Source organism: Cyprinodon variegatus, unplaced genomic scaffold (genome assembly GCF_000732505.1).
Source record: "Cyprinodon variegatus isolate N-32 unplaced genomic scaffold, C_variegatus-1.0 Scaffold38, whole genome shotgun sequence".
Classification (NCBI taxonomy): domain Eukaryota; kingdom Metazoa; phylum Chordata; class Actinopteri; order Cyprinodontiformes; family Cyprinodontidae; genus Cyprinodon; species Cyprinodon variegatus.
In genome coordinates this window covers 2083905-2100974 of record NW_015150491.1, presented here as the reverse complement: position 1 = coordinate 2100974, position 17070 = coordinate 2083905, and the positions used below count along the sequence as shown (strand labels likewise).

At 39.1% G+C, this 17070-nt stretch overlaps 1 protein-coding gene across 1 annotated transcript in view; it reads right to left on the bottom strand.

Moving 5' to 3' along the window:
- The window catches only part of LOC107081417 (nesprin-1-like), a 150736-nt gene that overhangs the window by 25072 nt on the left and 108594 nt on the right, over positions 1-17070 (bottom strand). The window contains exons 93-122 of the mRNA XM_015369602.1: positions 15059-15172; positions 14199-14360; positions 13703-13894; positions 13432-13605; positions 10625-10816; positions 9968-10099; positions 9765-9865; positions 9512-9662; positions 9275-9403; positions 8969-9142; positions 8621-8836; positions 8438-8539; positions 8226-8345; positions 7947-8147; positions 7680-7853; positions 7427-7558; positions 7150-7346; positions 6288-6420; positions 6002-6184; positions 5735-5884; positions 5479-5655; positions 5231-5386; positions 4987-5142; positions 4725-4895; positions 4511-4644; positions 4224-4428; positions 2823-3005; positions 1301-1447; positions 1046-1200; positions 651-798 (exon numbers count right to left, since the gene is read on the bottom strand). Of these exons, the coding sequence (XP_015225088.1) occupies positions 651-798; positions 1046-1200; positions 1301-1447; positions 2823-3005; positions 4224-4428; positions 4511-4644; positions 4725-4895; positions 4987-5142; positions 5231-5386; positions 5479-5655; positions 5735-5884; positions 6002-6184; positions 6288-6420; positions 7150-7346; positions 7427-7558; positions 7680-7853; positions 7947-8147; positions 8226-8345; positions 8438-8539; positions 8621-8836; positions 8969-9142; positions 9275-9403; positions 9512-9662; positions 9765-9865; positions 9968-10099; positions 10625-10816; positions 13432-13605; positions 13703-13894; positions 14199-14360; positions 15059-15172 (4761 nt within the window). The remainder of the gene's footprint in view (positions 1-650; positions 799-1045; positions 1201-1300; positions 1448-2822; positions 3006-4223; positions 4429-4510; positions 4645-4724; positions 4896-4986; positions 5143-5230; positions 5387-5478; positions 5656-5734; positions 5885-6001; positions 6185-6287; positions 6421-7149; positions 7347-7426; positions 7559-7679; positions 7854-7946; positions 8148-8225; positions 8346-8437; positions 8540-8620; positions 8837-8968; positions 9143-9274; positions 9404-9511; positions 9663-9764; positions 9866-9967; positions 10100-10624; positions 10817-13431; positions 13606-13702; positions 13895-14198; positions 14361-15058; positions 15173-17070) is intronic.

The window sequence follows — 17070 nt, the reverse complement described above, 5'->3', positions numbered from 1 at the left end:
AATTTTCATGAGCAATTTTTATTTATCCAAATTGAGTGGTAGGAAAGAAAACCTAGGCCTGGAAGTCGATGCTCATTAAGCATAACCATAAATTAGCTAAACAACTTATAAAAACTCTACTTCTAATAACTAATACTATCTCAAAATATAAACTAAAGGTCACCAATACATTCTAAAACATCTTTAGATAAACCCTTGTTGATACCTGAAGAACCATCATACTAGATTAGTGCCTTACATTCTGCTGCATTTGATCTGAGTCTCTTTTACTGATGCCAGCTGCAGCCCGTGGTCTTTAGTTTTTGACTATTAGGTTGGTTTATGTTTCATGTTGATTCTTCATCTTCAGTAAAACAAATCACATCAAAGCCCTTTTTTTTTAAACCTGAGCTTAAACCAAAACTGTATCACAATGATCAGCCCGATCCAAATACAATTAATAGATTAACAAACATCCACTGTACTAAAGTGATTTGCTCTGTTCCTCTTTACCTGTACAGCAGAGCAATTCATTCATAAAACAGGAAAATCTGGGACAGCTTCAGTCGGGGACAGATGGTCCTAAAACAGGGACTGTCCCAGGAAATCTGGGACATCTGGTGACCGTAATAAATTATCTAAAAGGCACAAACTGATGACAGGGGTCTAACCTCATGGTCTCTTTGTTGCTCCAGCAGACTCTGGTAGTTGCCTGATATCTCTGCAGCCAGCTTCGTCTCAGTCTGAGAGAGGAAATCCATCCAGGCTTCACATTTTTGGAGGAAACTCTGCTGCTGCAGCAACACTGACTGAAGTTTACTGCAAATAAAAACGAAAGCAAACAGATCAAAATATAGAATAAATTATTTCAACACACTGTCAGTTTGAGGGGAATCAAAGCAATATGGAAACATTTTAATCCACTTCTCATTTATCTTTAGTTGATTTCTAAGAAACGAGACCTCTAACATGGTCTTGATTAACAGTTCTTAAATGGTTAAACAAAAAAAGACAATCACAATGTTTCCAAAATGAAAGAAAAGGGGTATTCAAATGTTTAGATTACCTGAACCTTTCTGTAAGGTGGGCAGAGTGAGCAGCCCAAGCTCTGTTGAGATTCTGGAGCCGTTTAACATCTTTGTCACTGACTGGTAGTCTGTAGACCAACTCGTTTATGCGCTCCAGGTCTGGAGATAGACTGCTCAGCTTCAGGAGGTTTTCCTACAAAAAGTGCAAAAAATGTAGTAAAAAAATTAAATAAAAAAGTGATAAGATTAAAGATGAACTCTAATTGCAGTTTAGTCATAAGTAGCGATTGTACCTTGAGTTTTTCTAAGGACGTCTGCACCACAGTGAGGTCTGGGGTACCGACTGGGTCAGACTCCTTTAGCACCTCCTCCGCCTCTTTCGCCTTACATATCAATGCCTCCAGCTGCTCTCGGAAACCCTCGCAGGCTTGGGATTCACACTGAGAACAGATAATAACAAGAATGAAACTTTCTAACCCCACCCATAGGAGGCAATAAACTCCAGAGAATCCCTGGCCTGGCCTGGACATTACCGGCTACAGCCCCAAATGATTCTCATCAAACTCCGGATTTTTTTTGGGAGAAATAAGGAATTGACTGAGCCGCCCTAAGATATTAAATGTTAATATGTTTCCAGCTTTGGTGAATGCGACACAGGCATGACGGTGTGGTATGAGCAATCAAAGAGGAGTTTGAGTAGATGCGGGCATAGAGCTAAGGACAGATAGCAACGCTGAGTGGTTCTTTCTGTTTACCGCTACCCACCTTGACATAACAATGATTATCTTTCTTCTTTCTTTAATGTGGCAACTTTCTTCTGTGACAACTCTACATGGTATCAGTGCTAAAAGCCAATAAATCATGATGCTATCTCTCTCTCTTGCTCGTCACATAAACTATATGTGGATCAAAAAAAAAAAAAAAAAGCATCTGCAGAATGTTTTGTCAGGCTCCAGGATTTTATTTAATTTTTTACCAAATTCCACAGAAATCCCTATATTATATACAAAATTAAAATTTCTTTATCTTACTGGTTCTTGGTATAAAAAGAATGAAAAACCACATAGATCTTGGAAAATTTCTGAATATTTCTAAATTGTAATCCCTCTTTTTGTTCCATTGAATTAGAATGTTGGTTTCCTGTATTGTCATAAAAATGATTAGGGATTTTTTTTTAGATAAAGTTCACGATTGCCATGGCATTGTAAGACAGGATTGTAATCATGGAATGATTAAAACAACTCAAGTGCATGTAATGGGTGGAACTGGTTTAACATGAAACTTTATCTTTTGTTTATCAATTTTATTTTCTATATGTTTCTTTAAACAAAGACCTCTGCAGGTTTTGCATTAGCCTCAAAATAGCTAAAATTGGAAAAAAAAAATTATATTACAGTAGTTAGCCCTGAATAATTATATTATTTATTCTTTTTCTTGAATAATAGAAGTAGAGAAACTAGACACTCAAAATAAAAAAAGTATAATTTTGCTTTAATAAGCTGGTTATATTAGTCTAAATTTGAGATACATGCAGGGTGTTTGAAATGCATGCAGGATGTAAGACAACAATCTGCAATCTCTTGATCTGATATTTACAGGTTAAGTCTAATTATGTAGATGTTTATACATAATGACATATTACATATTGCATTATTTAACTATATTATACTATACTATATTTAGCTTCAAACAAGAAGGCTTCAATAAAAAGTCACTTTTCCCAGTTAAATTCCTAGAGATCCCCCTCCTAGGATGTGGGCTCAGCCCCCCAATGTTCCCAGGTCCAGGAAACGCCCCTGATCTCAGCTAACCCACCTGCAGTACTTCTTGTTGCCTGTGCAGGGCGTGCTCCAGCACTGCCAGGCGGTGAGAGAGCTGCAGATGGTCAGATCTGAGGGATGCAGAGGAGGAGGCGTCGACTTGGCTCTTCAGCTGCTCCTCTAATGCCTGCAGCTGTTCAAGCAACTGCTGTACTGAGTTTTGGTCATTCAGGCAATCCTGCAATAAAATAGAAGAGGGGGGGGAGTGGCGAGGTGTTAGGTGGGAAAACCCTCTCAGATCCCAAAAATTTGAATTTAAGTATGGCATTAAAATGCTTTTTTTTTTGGTTGGCTTTTGGAAAAGCTTTAAACAGCAGCATTAAATTCTTTGCTACTTTGTCTAGCAACGGTCTGCGTCAGTGATCCTCTTTCAGACAATTAAGACTGTGACATGACGCTCAGACACGCCCAGCATGACGCTGTGGGATCCCTGTAGTGTAAATCACAGGCTTGTCTTTCTCTTTGTAGCCTCAGTGTAAAGGGGCTTTTGTGCTGATTGGGCCGGGAGTTTACATTCAAACAAGGCAGAGGAATAGGCTATAATTTAGCTTTCATTTGCAGGCATAAAGGCTTTGTGCAGACTCTCAGTGAGCTGAAAAGATTTTTAGGAGCCTCATCCTGATTCTTAGCAGAGGAGGGACAGAGGAGGAAAAAATGTCCAACTCAAACACTGTTAAGCAAATGTTCATAAACCCTAAATTTATTCATATTTTCAGATTAAAGCAAAAAAAAATCAGTTAGTATTTTATATGACATGCCAACAATGAGTTATAATGAGGAAAGGAACTGATGCCTCGTTTTTACTTTTTTTTTTTTTTGCTATAAACAATATTTTTACAAATCTTGCATATGGTTTGTGTTCAACTCTCCCTTAATCATACACTGTACTTTTGGGAAAACTCTAAAACAATGACTGGTCGTACGTTTAGATTAGCTCTTCTGCTTGGATGTAAACATTGAGCAGTTTTTAAGTCTTTTGCAGCTTCTATCAGTTTTTTCTTCCAGATTTCCCTTCAGCTTCCCTTTCTCTGCTGAAGAAAGCCATCCCCACAGCACTATGCTGCCACCGTCATGTTTTACGCTGGGAAAGCCGTGTTCAGGTTGACCTTCAATGTTATTTGATGAATGCTCACCTTGACAGAGCTGTCATTGTAGGTGCGGAGGCGTCAGTTTTGGCTTCAGTTTGCATACAATTTGCCTATTTTTTTATTAGTCATATCTCTGTGAGATTTTACAGCTTAAGATATTGTTTTAAAGCCTAACCGTGTTTGATGTTTAACCATAATTGACTAAAGTTCTGCAAAGAAGCTTAGAGGTTAAACTAAGGTTAATGCACAGCTAAAACCTTTTTTTACCAGCTAGGTAAACAGCAGTGTCTTCTTCTTGTTTGACTTACGTCGCAACCTTTTATCCAGGTGCTGCTCTCCTCCTCTGTGATTTCCCTGTCAGAGGCGCTCCTTAGCAGACGATCTGCACGTTCCTCCTGCTTCTGAACTGCTTTCACACACTGGCTGTACAACAACCTGTGGCGTTGCCACAGTCCCAGCAAGGACTTACTGCCCCTCAGCTGCTCTGAGATCTGCTCAAGGAGATGATTCCACCTTAAACAGACAGTAGAGGAGACGAGGTCAAAATATGGCTTTGGTATAAGAACATCTAGATTGATTTTTTTTTTATTATTACCTGGCATTAACTTCCTGGAGTGCTCTGTTGAGCGTTTCAGCTACAGATGGGTGACTCTCTTTCAGCAGCTGGTGTGTAATGGATCCAAACTTTCTGAAACTGCTCTCCTGTTTATCCATATCTTCCTGCAGGTTCTGTGATGTATGCATGAAAAAAAAAAAGATTTGTAACTGGGATATTTCACTTTTTCATTTTTATCGTCCGTCGTCCTTACCTCCAGACTTTCCACCTGCTGCTGCACCGCCTCTAGAGACCCTTTAAGGAGGTGCAGCCTGGACACAGAATATCTCCCCTCCATCAGGTAACCATTAATCTCCTCTGAAGCTCGCTGGTACAGAATCCACTGCTCCAAAACCGACCGCAAATTCACCTTTATCTGACCAACCTTATGAGGAAACAGTAAAGGGTTTAAAGAGACGTTGGAAATGTTATGAAACTGCTTAATGAGACAACAGGATATAAAAAAAGAAGCTTACCTTTTGGTCCACATTAGCCCAGGACTGGTGCAGCCCTTTAAGGGTTTCCTTGACAACAGAACAGGCATCTCCTTTCTTATCCTTAATGAGAATGTTTCCTCTTTCCTCTGCCCTTTCTAGATCCTTTTCTTTTTCTTTCACTAGCTGCTCCCACTCCTGTAACAATAATCAGCTCTTTAAACAACCTTCAAACCTTTTTTTAAAATACATTTCGTCTGGTGCAATAGGAGCTCAGTGCACCAACCTGACAGTCTTTGAGTGCATTCTGCACTGATGCAACATCCTCTATCCTGTGTTTCTTCTTTAACTTCTCCTCCTGAAGCGTGAGCCAGGTTTTCAAAGCCTGAACGCCATTTTCATGCTCTAGCCAACTTTCCAATAGTCCTTCCAATATCTGAATCTAAAATACAATCCAAACCACATTTTAAAACCTATATATGAGATATTAGATCCAGAGCAGAATAATCTTCCTATAGATGAACATTACTGTACCTTTTCAGCAATGAGCCCCTGCAGTATCTGCCATCTTCTGTTCATAGCTCCCAACTTCTCAGCAAAGTCCGTTTTGTCACTCCGCTTTCCTTCCACGTCCTGACTGCTGATCTGCAGCACCGACTGGTTTACAAAGTCAACAGTCAACTGCTTACAGGTCAGATCTATGCGGAAACCCTGCAAGATTAAGAGACATCATGAGATTAAAATAAAAAGAACTGGATGAACTGAAGTAGGTATAAAAGCAGTTATTTACCTTGTACTTCTGCAAGAAGTTCTTGACCACATCTGAGCCTACAGCCCCTATGATCTTATCCTGATCTTCATCTATGATAGTCTCCATCAGGGTAATCCAGCTCATCAGCTCTGTGATAGCATGTCTTGATGCAAGCTTCTCCATTTGCAACTAAGACGCATAAGAAGACAGAGTTGATAGGAATGCAAAAAACAAAGACACAGAGCAGGAAACTTGGAATCACACTAGAAATAAAATCCGTCCACTGAAATATAACTATGCTCAGACCTGATGGAGCTTCTCTTGCACTACGGGGATATGAGTGAGCAGCTCGGCCCACTGAGTGTCAACTTGGCCCATCGCTGTCCTCAGACCAGCAGTGTCCACTCTTTTCAGTCGCATAAGCTGGTTGCCGGTGCTCAACACAGACGAACGTAGTGAGGATTTAGCATCCACCTCTTTGGAAAACTCCTACAAGAGTTTACAAACAACCAAAATGGATTTCAGCCAGATTTGTCTAAACGTTTGGTAGAGGGACAGATGTTTTCGGTTGTGATGTGGGAACCTAACTGACCAGGAAGGCACAGAGATGGTCTCTAACAGTCTCCAACTCCTGAGGTACCGTCACTGACTGGGTTGTCCAGAACTCCAGCCTGTCGAGGGCAGATTGTAGCCAGTGCCTCAGCTCTGCTGATTCCCTCTGATACCTTTAATGTACAAACAAACAAAGAAAAAATTGAAGGAAACACTCATCAGGCTTATTTGTACCCCTTGAACTTTTGGTTGTTTTACAATCATAATCATTTTATTTTGGACATGTGATGTTTATGTTATGTTATGATGTTTATGACATCTCCTAATCCTCTTGCATTTGTTTCTTCACTGTTCTGTACATTAAACACAGTGGTGGCAGCATCATGCTGTGGACATCTTTTTCCTAGGATTCTTTAATCCATCCTTCAGGTAAAAAGCTAAAAGAATCCACTGTTTATTGGATGGAGGTGGGTTGTTAGTGTGGCTGAGTGCATAGGTTTCTGTTATAAATTATGGATGAGATGCTAAGAATCCAACCAGATTAAAAATAATGAACAGATAGCAGATGTTTTCACAAAGTTAATAGTGTCTATATTTTAAATATACAACTTTTTTATTCTTTTGAACAAATAAATCATGTCTGATAACAGATGACAACAAAATCGTTCGCAGATGTGTTGGCCAGGTGATGATAAAGAAATAATGGTGAACACAAATGCATGCCACACCGAGTTTTTTTCTTTTGTTTCTCTGCAACATAAAAACTGAGTTAAAAAATCTATGATGTTTGTGTTGAAATGTGAAAAACAGGCTCAACAGATATGAATACTTTTCCAAGCCACTATAAACAGCTTTACTTTAAAACTAAAGAATTCTAAAATAGTATGATAACAGGTCCAGACCTGCTCCAGTGTTTGAGCGTGGAGTCGAGGCGATGCAGTTCTTTGTTAACTTTAGTAGTGGAGGAGAGCCAGTGTTCTCCCAGCTGTGTGAGCTGGTTCTCCAAGTCAGAGCAGCTGACCGACAGAAGGAGCCTCTTCCCCTCCTCCAGAACCTGGTACAGCTGGGGCTGATGTTCTGTGAGGCTCGCTTTAAGGCGCTATAAAGGACTCAGGAGGTCAGTTAAACAGTCAGATGCAGGCTGCAGACACTGTTCTGAAAGTGCATAAACAAACCTACCTGATAGAGACCGATTCTCTCATGAAGTCTCTCCTCTGTCTCCTCAACAAGACCCACAGCTGGGATGCTAGACTCTACAGCATCCAGCTGTCTGCACAGACCCTGGTAATCTTGCATGAGGCTGCTCCAGGACTGATGTAGAGATGGGAGAAAAAAGTAGGATGATGTTTTTTTTCTTTTTTTCCCCTTTACAATCACACACCTGTGTGGTATCCTCACTGCCCAGCTTCTAAAAACATGCAATGACTCTCACCTCTAAAATGCCCTCTAGCTCCACTCCCCTCCTGTGGGCTTGTTTTAACACATTGTGAGCTAAAGCCATGGTCTCCTCCAGCACTTGGCTCTCCCTGTGTGCAACCAGACTGGACACTTTTGCATAGAACGTCTGGGTGAGGATCATATGACATTCCAGTCCCTGAAAAAACTCCTATTGAAAAAAAACACGTTTTAAAGGTCTTTTTATAAAAAAAATATACTAATAAGGAGAACTTTAGAATTTAAAATGTTTTTCTTTTCTTACTTTGTGTTTGTCGAGCAGCATCTGGACCTCAATGACAGAAACGACGGTCATCTTCTGGTCAGCAGCCATCTTGTCCTGAGCAGTGTCGATCAGGTCGGTGAGATCACGAAGAGCAGCCTCATACTGGGCCTTCAGAGACAAGCTGTGGTTCAGGCTGCTCCGCCTGGAGCCCACCAGGAGCACCAGCTCCTCATAGGCATCCTTGAAACATAAAACAGGTTAATTCCAGGTGGAAACCTGTGGTAAACAAAATAAAAATAAGTAGAATAAAGTCCTTACTTGTAGTTTCAGGAGCTCCTGGTTGGAGGTTTGGTCTGGTCGGAGTCCCTCTGCTCTGACTCTCAGCTCCGTCACCTTTTGTTCAAGCTCTCTGAGGCTCTCCTCCACCTCAGACAATGCCTGCAAGGGACACAAAACGTTAATTGGATAGATTTTCATAAAAGCGTGCTGCTTTTTTCCAACACCCCACAGTAGATCTGATTGGAAAGTACCTCTAACTGTTTGGATGCAGGACGGTCTGTTGTTCCAGCCATCTTTTGAAGTAACTGATGTTTGCTTTCAGTCAGGCCTGTGAACAGCATCCTTAGCTCATTCTGAAAAACACAAAACAGAAAATGTGTTAAATATTAGCAATGCAAATAAGAGATGCCATGCAGTGTTGCGGTGCTAGAGACCTGGAAAGCAGAGTGTTCCTGCAGGGTGTCTCTCATGTTTTCACAATGTTGTTCTAAAGCAGAGTGCAGGAGGCCCATTCTCTCCTGTAAGCCTTCCAGCGTGTCCTCCATCAGGGCCTGCTCTTCTCCTCCACACAGCCGGCCTGTTCCTAAGCCCAGCAGATCTCTGCACACGTTCACCTCTCTTGTTATCTCCTTTAGCTGCTTACTCAGAGCCTGAACAGAAATAAAAAACAAAAAAACATCAGTTTTCGGGATGTCATTTTATTGCATTCTGGTGTGCAGATTAAGACATTCATGTAGGACATTAAATGTTGTCTGGCTGCACGTATTTTTTTTTCTATCTACCTCAAGGTTGGTAAGTTGAGACTCTGTATCCTCAGACAGCAGGACGGGACCAGAGAGCATTTGATTCTCTGCTGAATCCAACCAGGAGGAGGCCGCTGATACTGCAGCAAACAGATCCTGTTGCACTCTTTCCGTTCCAAATGATGCTGCCAGTTTACTCTCACTGCCCGCTGCCTGTAGTGGAAAATAAAGATGGGGATGTACTTTAGGAGCGGCTTATTTCTTTTTTTTTTTGTAGAGAGAAATTATCCACAGAGATCTAAAGTAGAAAAAGAAAAACATAGAAATATAAGAGGGTTACAGTACCTCCTCTCTGATTCTTTCCAGATTTCTACAGCAGGCTTCAAACAATGATCTAGGAGACCCAGGGTCTTGGGCGGGAGCCTCACTCCTGAAAACTACATTTGGACTGGACAGACGGGACCGGTGAAGGACCTGGACACAGATGCACAAATTTTAAACAATCCATTGCCTTTTCAAAAACAAGTTACATTTTCAAAATATCATCAAAGTTAGAAAAGCCACGGTGCCTGACATGCATACCGGACTGAGTTGGTCCTGTTCCAGGGAGCTGAGGGAGAGCTGGAGCTTTGTGCTCTGATCTTTATTGAGGTTTTCCCATCTTTGCCTCAGTTGGTCCAGCGGAGACAAGGTTTCCGTCTCCAGCAGCACTCCACCAGGCACAGACTCCTCACTACAGAAAGGTTTTTACCAAGTGCAAAAAGTTTGGGAAATGTTTTTTTTTTTTTTTTTACACATGTTTACCAAGGAATATGTACGTAATTAATCAAAGCACCTGTCTCCATTACATGTCCCATGTTGATTGAGTAACTCCTCCCCAACGCTGGCTACAGACTGCAGCAGCTTCCTCTGTTTTTCCACTTGCTCCTGCAGCTCCTGAGAAATATCAGATAAGTTCAAAGTTTAATTTTGTTTCTAGAATCAAATTGATTCTCTGGAAGTTTCAAAGATAGCAGCTTTGATCGGTATTGCTTTTACCCTCTGTCTCTGTAGGTTGTCGTTGTGTTGCTGAGAGCGTGTTGAGCGGGCCTGAGACAACCAGTCCTGGACATTTGGACTCTGGGATAGAGACGAGTCCGGCTCACTGTCCTCCTGCTCCTGTAGAGATCCCTAGGACAGGGAGGGGGGTATCTCAGGGTAAATTGGTTTCATAAAATCAGACTCCAATTGTGAAAATTGTTATAGTGCTGGGAAGAAATACCCCTAGCACATTTGAAAAAAAATATTTTATGAAAATATTTACCAAGTAAAACCAGGAATAACACTTCAAAATAGTCTTGGTTATTTATGGTTGTAATTTGCTGATTAGAATTTTTTTATGGAGGGTTTCTAAATGCAGGACTAAAACAAAGGTGTTTCCCCAAAGAAAACAGACTTGATGGTTTGCATTTGGTGTTTGCACGTTATGAGTTAGCATAGTACTGTTTAAGGCACACTATGAAACACAAGCAACTGTTGTTCCATTGAGGGAAACAGTGGACTTGTATGAGAAGAATGAATGACCTTTGGAGCATTTTGCACAATGCAACCATTGACCGTGTGACCCAGCTCATTGAAAGGCAGCTGAGCACAAGGAAAAAGCCAAAGTAGGAGTAGGAAAGCAGGTCAAGTAGAACATACAACTAATGATCTCACCTGGATGTCCACCTGTTTGTCCTGCAGCATCTGCTGCAGCTCCATCAAGCTATCTTTGAGGGAGCGCAGTTTGAGGGTCAGCTGCTCCGCCTCTTCCTTAGTTTCGGCACGACCCTCCAAGAGCAAGCTTTCACTGTGGACGGACAGCTCTGAGAGGTAGGAAACCTTCTGCTCGATCTCAAACAGCATGTTCTGAAAGCACAATTGTTTTAGTCAACAACATGCAGCATCTCATCTAAAGAAATCTGCCAAGGCTTTTCCTACAGCCCCTCACTTAAATCATCAGGGGATGTGACAAGAGAGCCCATCTTTTTTAATTCCAAACACTGAAAGTACAAACAACTGGAATAAAAAGACACATTTCAATATAAGCTATATTTGAGTTTTCTTAGTATTTGGTCAAATTAAGTGTTGTTTAGAGTCAGGGAAAAATAGTTCATATCAAAACAGTTTGTTTAAAATAAATAAATTGTTTGAGTTCAGACACAAATTGCTTTTATAAACAATGTAAAGAAGCAGTTTGATAAAGTTTAATAAAAAATCATGAAAATAAATGAACAAAAAAATGCAAACCGTTTTTAATGTCTAGGTTTATATTGCAGTTCACTATTATGTAGCAGGCATTCAACACGTTTTATAAAAAAAAAATCACTTTATATAACTGGATTAAATTATGGTTCCGCCATCGTATTCCTTTTACTCTTATGCCTTATTATATTTAGGATCAGTTCTAATATGGATGTTTTTCAGACCTCTGAAACTGAGCACTGCAGGGGATATATGCGAGCTATAATCAGCTTAGTCATTCTCTACTGCACAGCACACTTTAAAATGTTGATGCCTTTAGCCTCAGCTGCCAAACAGCAATGCTTTTGTTGAAGCTCACAATTGTCTCATGCATTATACATGCATAATATGCAAACTATACACATTTTAAACTGAGGTCTGTCAAGAAAAAGAAGGTTTAACTTCAAAAAAATAATGCTGATCCTAATTTCCTCTAAATATTTTGCTCAGGAACCTGCGATCAATCAGTATAAAACCTCTAAAAACAAACAAAAGCAGGAGAAGTAAGAAAGATATATATGAATCATAAATGTTCCTTTTGATGGTTTTAAGCAAATAATCAATATCAACACACTTCTCTGACACAGATTCAATAATATGAGCCAGGATACAAAATGGTTTTCTCTTTACCCACTAAAACAATATCTGTACATTAAAATTTCTTATATTAAGTGTATTTACCCTTAATTTGAGTAAGTAAATAAGATGATCTGCCAATGGAATGAGTATTATTACTCTTAAAATGAGATCATTAGATAATATGCACTTGAAATAAGAAATTAATTAATTTTTATTATCTTAAATATAAAGTGTCTTGTTCCATTAGCAAAGTGTTTCATTTACCTTGCCAATTTAACTTATTTTGAGAAAAAATTACTTATTTAGATTAACATTTTTTTTCCAGGTGTATAATTAAAGTCCCTTAGGCGGGTAATGAGTTACAGTCCAAGTTGTCGGTTTAGAAGAAAAACCAGCCACTGGCAAAAAGCTTAGATAAAGAGGAGAAGAAGGGAGAAGATGGTTTTAAAACAACAGAAGAGAATGGCGAGATGGCTACATCAATCAGCGGAACATTTTCCAAGAGGCAATACTTTCTCTAGTTAATGTTAATGAAATAGAATAAACTAATGCAATGTTGCATTTAATGGAAATGTGACTTTCTTTGTTAAATCCTGTGTGGCCGTATTTTAATCAGAAGCTAATAAATAAGGCATAGAAAGAGATTGTGTCATGTTGTCTAAAGGTTTTTGTTGTTTAATTATTCAATATCACTATATATTTGGTTAATTCTAGGGAAAATATTTACCCTTCTACTTAAATACAGACCGATTCTTAAACTATGCATTAAACCTTCTATCACAAGCAGCTATTTCTCACTGACTGGAGTTACAGGCAGACTAAGCTCACTCCATGACTCTTTTAAGTCTTTGAGGGGGCCTGTCTTCAAGCTACTGCATTAAAATAAAATTTCTCCTTAATTTCTTTTCACTGGATAAATAATCAAAAAATTTTGCCTAAGACTTTTAAAATAATGTTTTCTTAGGATGCCATTGAGTTATGCATTCATCCCTCTTTTCAGCATCTCATAAATAACATCATCCCTCCTCTACAAGTCTCACAAAGTCACGTTACATGTAAAATATTGTTATTCTAATCAATCTGTATAAATGACTGATTTAAACTAAACTTAAGATGCAGATAAAGACAGAAAATTCGGGTATTGTACTAATCACGTGCCTATACGATTTTATAGTCCATACAAAATAAAATCAATAGTATTTGGAGGAAACATGGTTAAAAGTCTTTTTTACTGGAATATTAAACATTTCGGGTGAAATCAATGTAAAGAAAAAACAGCATTCTAATTGTCATTGTGTCATTACCAGAGAAACATGAATTAGAAAAGGAGAAATGCTCAGCAGAGCTCATACATTGTTCTTATTTGGAGAAAGTTCAGTTAAAATAGTAGTTTAGGTTGGACTCTAACATCATTCCCAGAGAATGAAACAATGGAAAGATGCTATTCCTGGAGCAGTGAAGTCAGACGGTTTATCTGACTACAGTTCACTCTCAAATAGACGTAGGCCTGAATGAAAATACTTTACTCCATGAAGGAAAGATGGAAAATTTGAAAGGAAAAAAAAGGAGAATAATCCCCCTAACCCTTAATAAAACAGGTAAAGATTTTTCCACTTTGGCAAAAAAAGTGGGGGTTTTAAAAGGACAGAAGTCAATCTGACCTGACAGTCGATGAGCTGCTCCTCCATGTCCAAGTCTTCATTTTGGGGCTGAAGGGCAGAACTGAGTGTTGCACGAGTGCTGAGCAGCCAGTGGTCCAGCTCCTCTGCCTCACTGTGGTACCGCTGCAGTGCCTGCTCCTGTCTCTGCTCCTCAAGCTGTTCACTCAGTTTCTCCTTCACAGGTCAAAACATCAAACACATTGGATTTCAATGTGTTGACACAAATATATATATATTTATCTACAGACAAGAGGGTTTTTTTGGTTCCTACCTCCAGTAGCTGCCGTTTTCCGGATGCCTTCATGCGAATAGTGGCCATCCTTTCTCCCAGTACAGTTAGAGTGGACCGCAGGGCCATTTGATCCCCGGCCTTCCCATCTCCACAGTCGGCCAGTTCCTCAGAGAAACAGGTCCGCAGCTCAGCAATCTCATCCTGAAGCATCAGGATCTCATCCATAAGGGCCTGGGCAGATGGTGAAATGTGAGAATCTGAGAGACTGAGGGGAATTAATGAAGGGAAGGAGGATAGTGGGAAAGCTGTGGGAGACGGTTTGCTCAAACTGCCCATTAGCAGTGTTAGAATAGGAGACTGTCTGCTGTAGCTGTGATGTTGGCATAGCAATGAATAATGATGCCATGCAGTCTGTGCAACCGTTACCCGTCCAAGTGGAGTATCAATTCAGTTTCACAGAGCACTGGCTATATCCTGATTCTACAATTATTTTAACTAACACATGAATCCAGCTTCACAAATATTCCTGACTGACCTGGTGGGCTGCCATTTGGCTCTCAGGGGTCTTGCTAGGTTCAAGGCTTTCATTCAACGCCCCTTCGATGGACTCCATCTTGGTAGAAATGGACTGTAGGGATTCCTGATAGTGTTGCTGCCTCTCCAGGGCTTCATACAGGCTCTTCTGCTTCTCACTTATCTGCAACAGAAAGCCAATCATTTTAGGATTAAGTAAAGAAAAAATGACCTTTGTATAAGTGAAAAAAATCCATAAATATTTATATTTTTCCCTGTTATTAAATAACTTGAGCTCAAATGCTTTCTATAAACATTGTGTTTGTTGACCAAGATGGGCTTTCAATCTGTTTGTCTTTTCCACTTCCATTAGTTTTCAACTGCTCATCAGAGCTTTTACCATAGATTTGGGGAAACTTTGTAGCCATTTCAGCTTGTAAAGCTCACCTCATCACTTAAGATGTTTCTACACTAAAGAAACAGAGCTGACGACTGATGAATAAAAATAAAAGTTACTAGATAATTTAAAAACAAATGCGTCATTTCTACTTACCGTAGTTTATGTGAACAGTCACATATACTGTTAAAATATGTGCATTTCTTAAAAACTTCTGCAGGAAGGTCCCTCAATTTTGGTCTGATCTTAGTTTAGTTTCAAGAATCATTTGCTATACATCTGATGAGAAACCTTATTTAGTGACAGGAGAGTCTGAATAGACTCACTGGTAGGTCCGTAATATATGCCGTCACTTGAGTTATGCTTTTTCTTCTGGCTCCATAGTTATGCAAGTAGATTAGTTGAACTATATTACCTGTTTGTGGCACAGAAGAAGAAATAGTAGTGTCTATATTTGTTTTTATGAGGCTGAAATGTTGACATACCACATTCTTCAGTGTTTCCCAGGATCTCTGCAGGTCGTCCAAGTTAGCAGCACCCGTCTCCATCGAGGGGTCGTACAGCTCCTGGAGCGGCACTCTGTTTAGGCCCCCCCGACCCTGTGGCACAACGACAAAGCAAGAGCAGCTGTTATACGAGAAAAAATGTGGTTTTATGTTTACTATAACATGTCCCTTTAATAAAGACATATGTATATATTTGACATGTTTAATATGCCTAAAACACATCTGATCAGTTTGAAAGGGTAAGTAAAGTTTTCAACCTATAAAAAATCTCTTCAGGTCTAGTTCTCTGGGAGGATGAAGTCAAAACCTAACTAAACTCAGTTTACCACTTACTAGATCAGGAATGCAGTAATCCAAATGAAATTTAAGGACAAACAGGGACAGCATTCTTACATAACATGAGGTAAATCTGTGTCTCTTCTGTGGACCACAGCTTCCTGCCAAGGGCTCATTAAAATAGGTTACACTCACAACACTCTCATGCTGTTACTTTCCAAATTGCCTGCTGGCTTATCATTAACCTTATAGGCTGGGTTCAGTAAATTCTCACTACCTGAATATTACAGATAATGACAGACGAAAATAGTACAAAGTCGTCCTAAGGACATATTGGGTATGGATTTTGAATCTTGTTACAGCAAAACCCAGGAGCGAAATAATATATTAATAATTGGGCGAAAGGGATATAAAACACAATGTTAATAGGGATAAAACACAGACAGCAGATCATATTTGGCTGAATCAAACATCCACTGCAGTGTGGATGGATGTTGGGTTGTGGAGGAGGGAAAGGATGGGATACATAACAAAAGCACACCTTAGGTAGTCACATGTTCAGGGTTCCTATATTCCTCATTTTATAACCCAGCAATAAAGTTTGATTAACAACAAGCAACTTGTTGCAATTTCTTTATAGAGTTACATAAATATTAAAAGTACAATAAAATTTTTCAAAATTAAAGTTGTGGTAAAAGGTTATAAGCAGGTTATATCGTATCTACAGCAGATTTTTTCTTTCTATGTGTTTATTTAGAATAAACTGAGATGAGCTGGACAGTGAAGGCCAGTCAGAAAAGGACCAAGCCAAAGTAGATGTCTTAAACTCTTAAAAAAAATACAATCTCAAAAACAGGAAAGGTAGCGTCACCCCTGTGCCCTCAGGAAGGACGATGCATTCAGGCAAAAATGACCAGACTGAAAAAGAGATTCTAACCAGATCAAATCAGACGACTGAAATCCTCCACAGCCAAAATATTTTAGTACTATCAACATTAACAACCTTATCTTCTGTTTTCCAGCAATAAAAAGCAGTAATGCTTTATTGCAGATGTGATATTTTTATCCTATCTTATATATCCAATCCTACTGTATATATCCAGTCCTATCCTACCCTATATATCATATCCTATCTTATATATCCTATCCTATATATCCCATCCTATATATCCTATCCTATATATCCTATCCTATACATCCTATCCTATATATATCCTGTCCTATATATCATATCCTATTTTATATATCCTATCCTATCCTATAAATCCTATTCAATATATCATATCCTATCTTATATATCCTATCCTATCCTATATATCCTATTCTATCCTATATATCCTATCCTATATATCATATCCTATCTTATATATCCTATCCTATATATCCATCCTATTTATCATATCCTATCTTATATATCCTATCCTATATATCCTATCCTATCCTATACATCCTATCCTATACATCCTATCCTATATATCCTATCCTATCCTATGCTATCCTATATATCCTAACCTATATATCCTATCCTATATATCCTGTACTATCCTATATATCCTATCCTTACTATTTATCCTGTACTATCCTATATATCTGATTCTATCCTATATATCCTGTACTATCCTATATATCCTATCCTTACTATTTATCCTGTACTATCCTATATATCTGATCCTATCCTATATATCCTGTACTATCCTATATATCCTATCCTATAT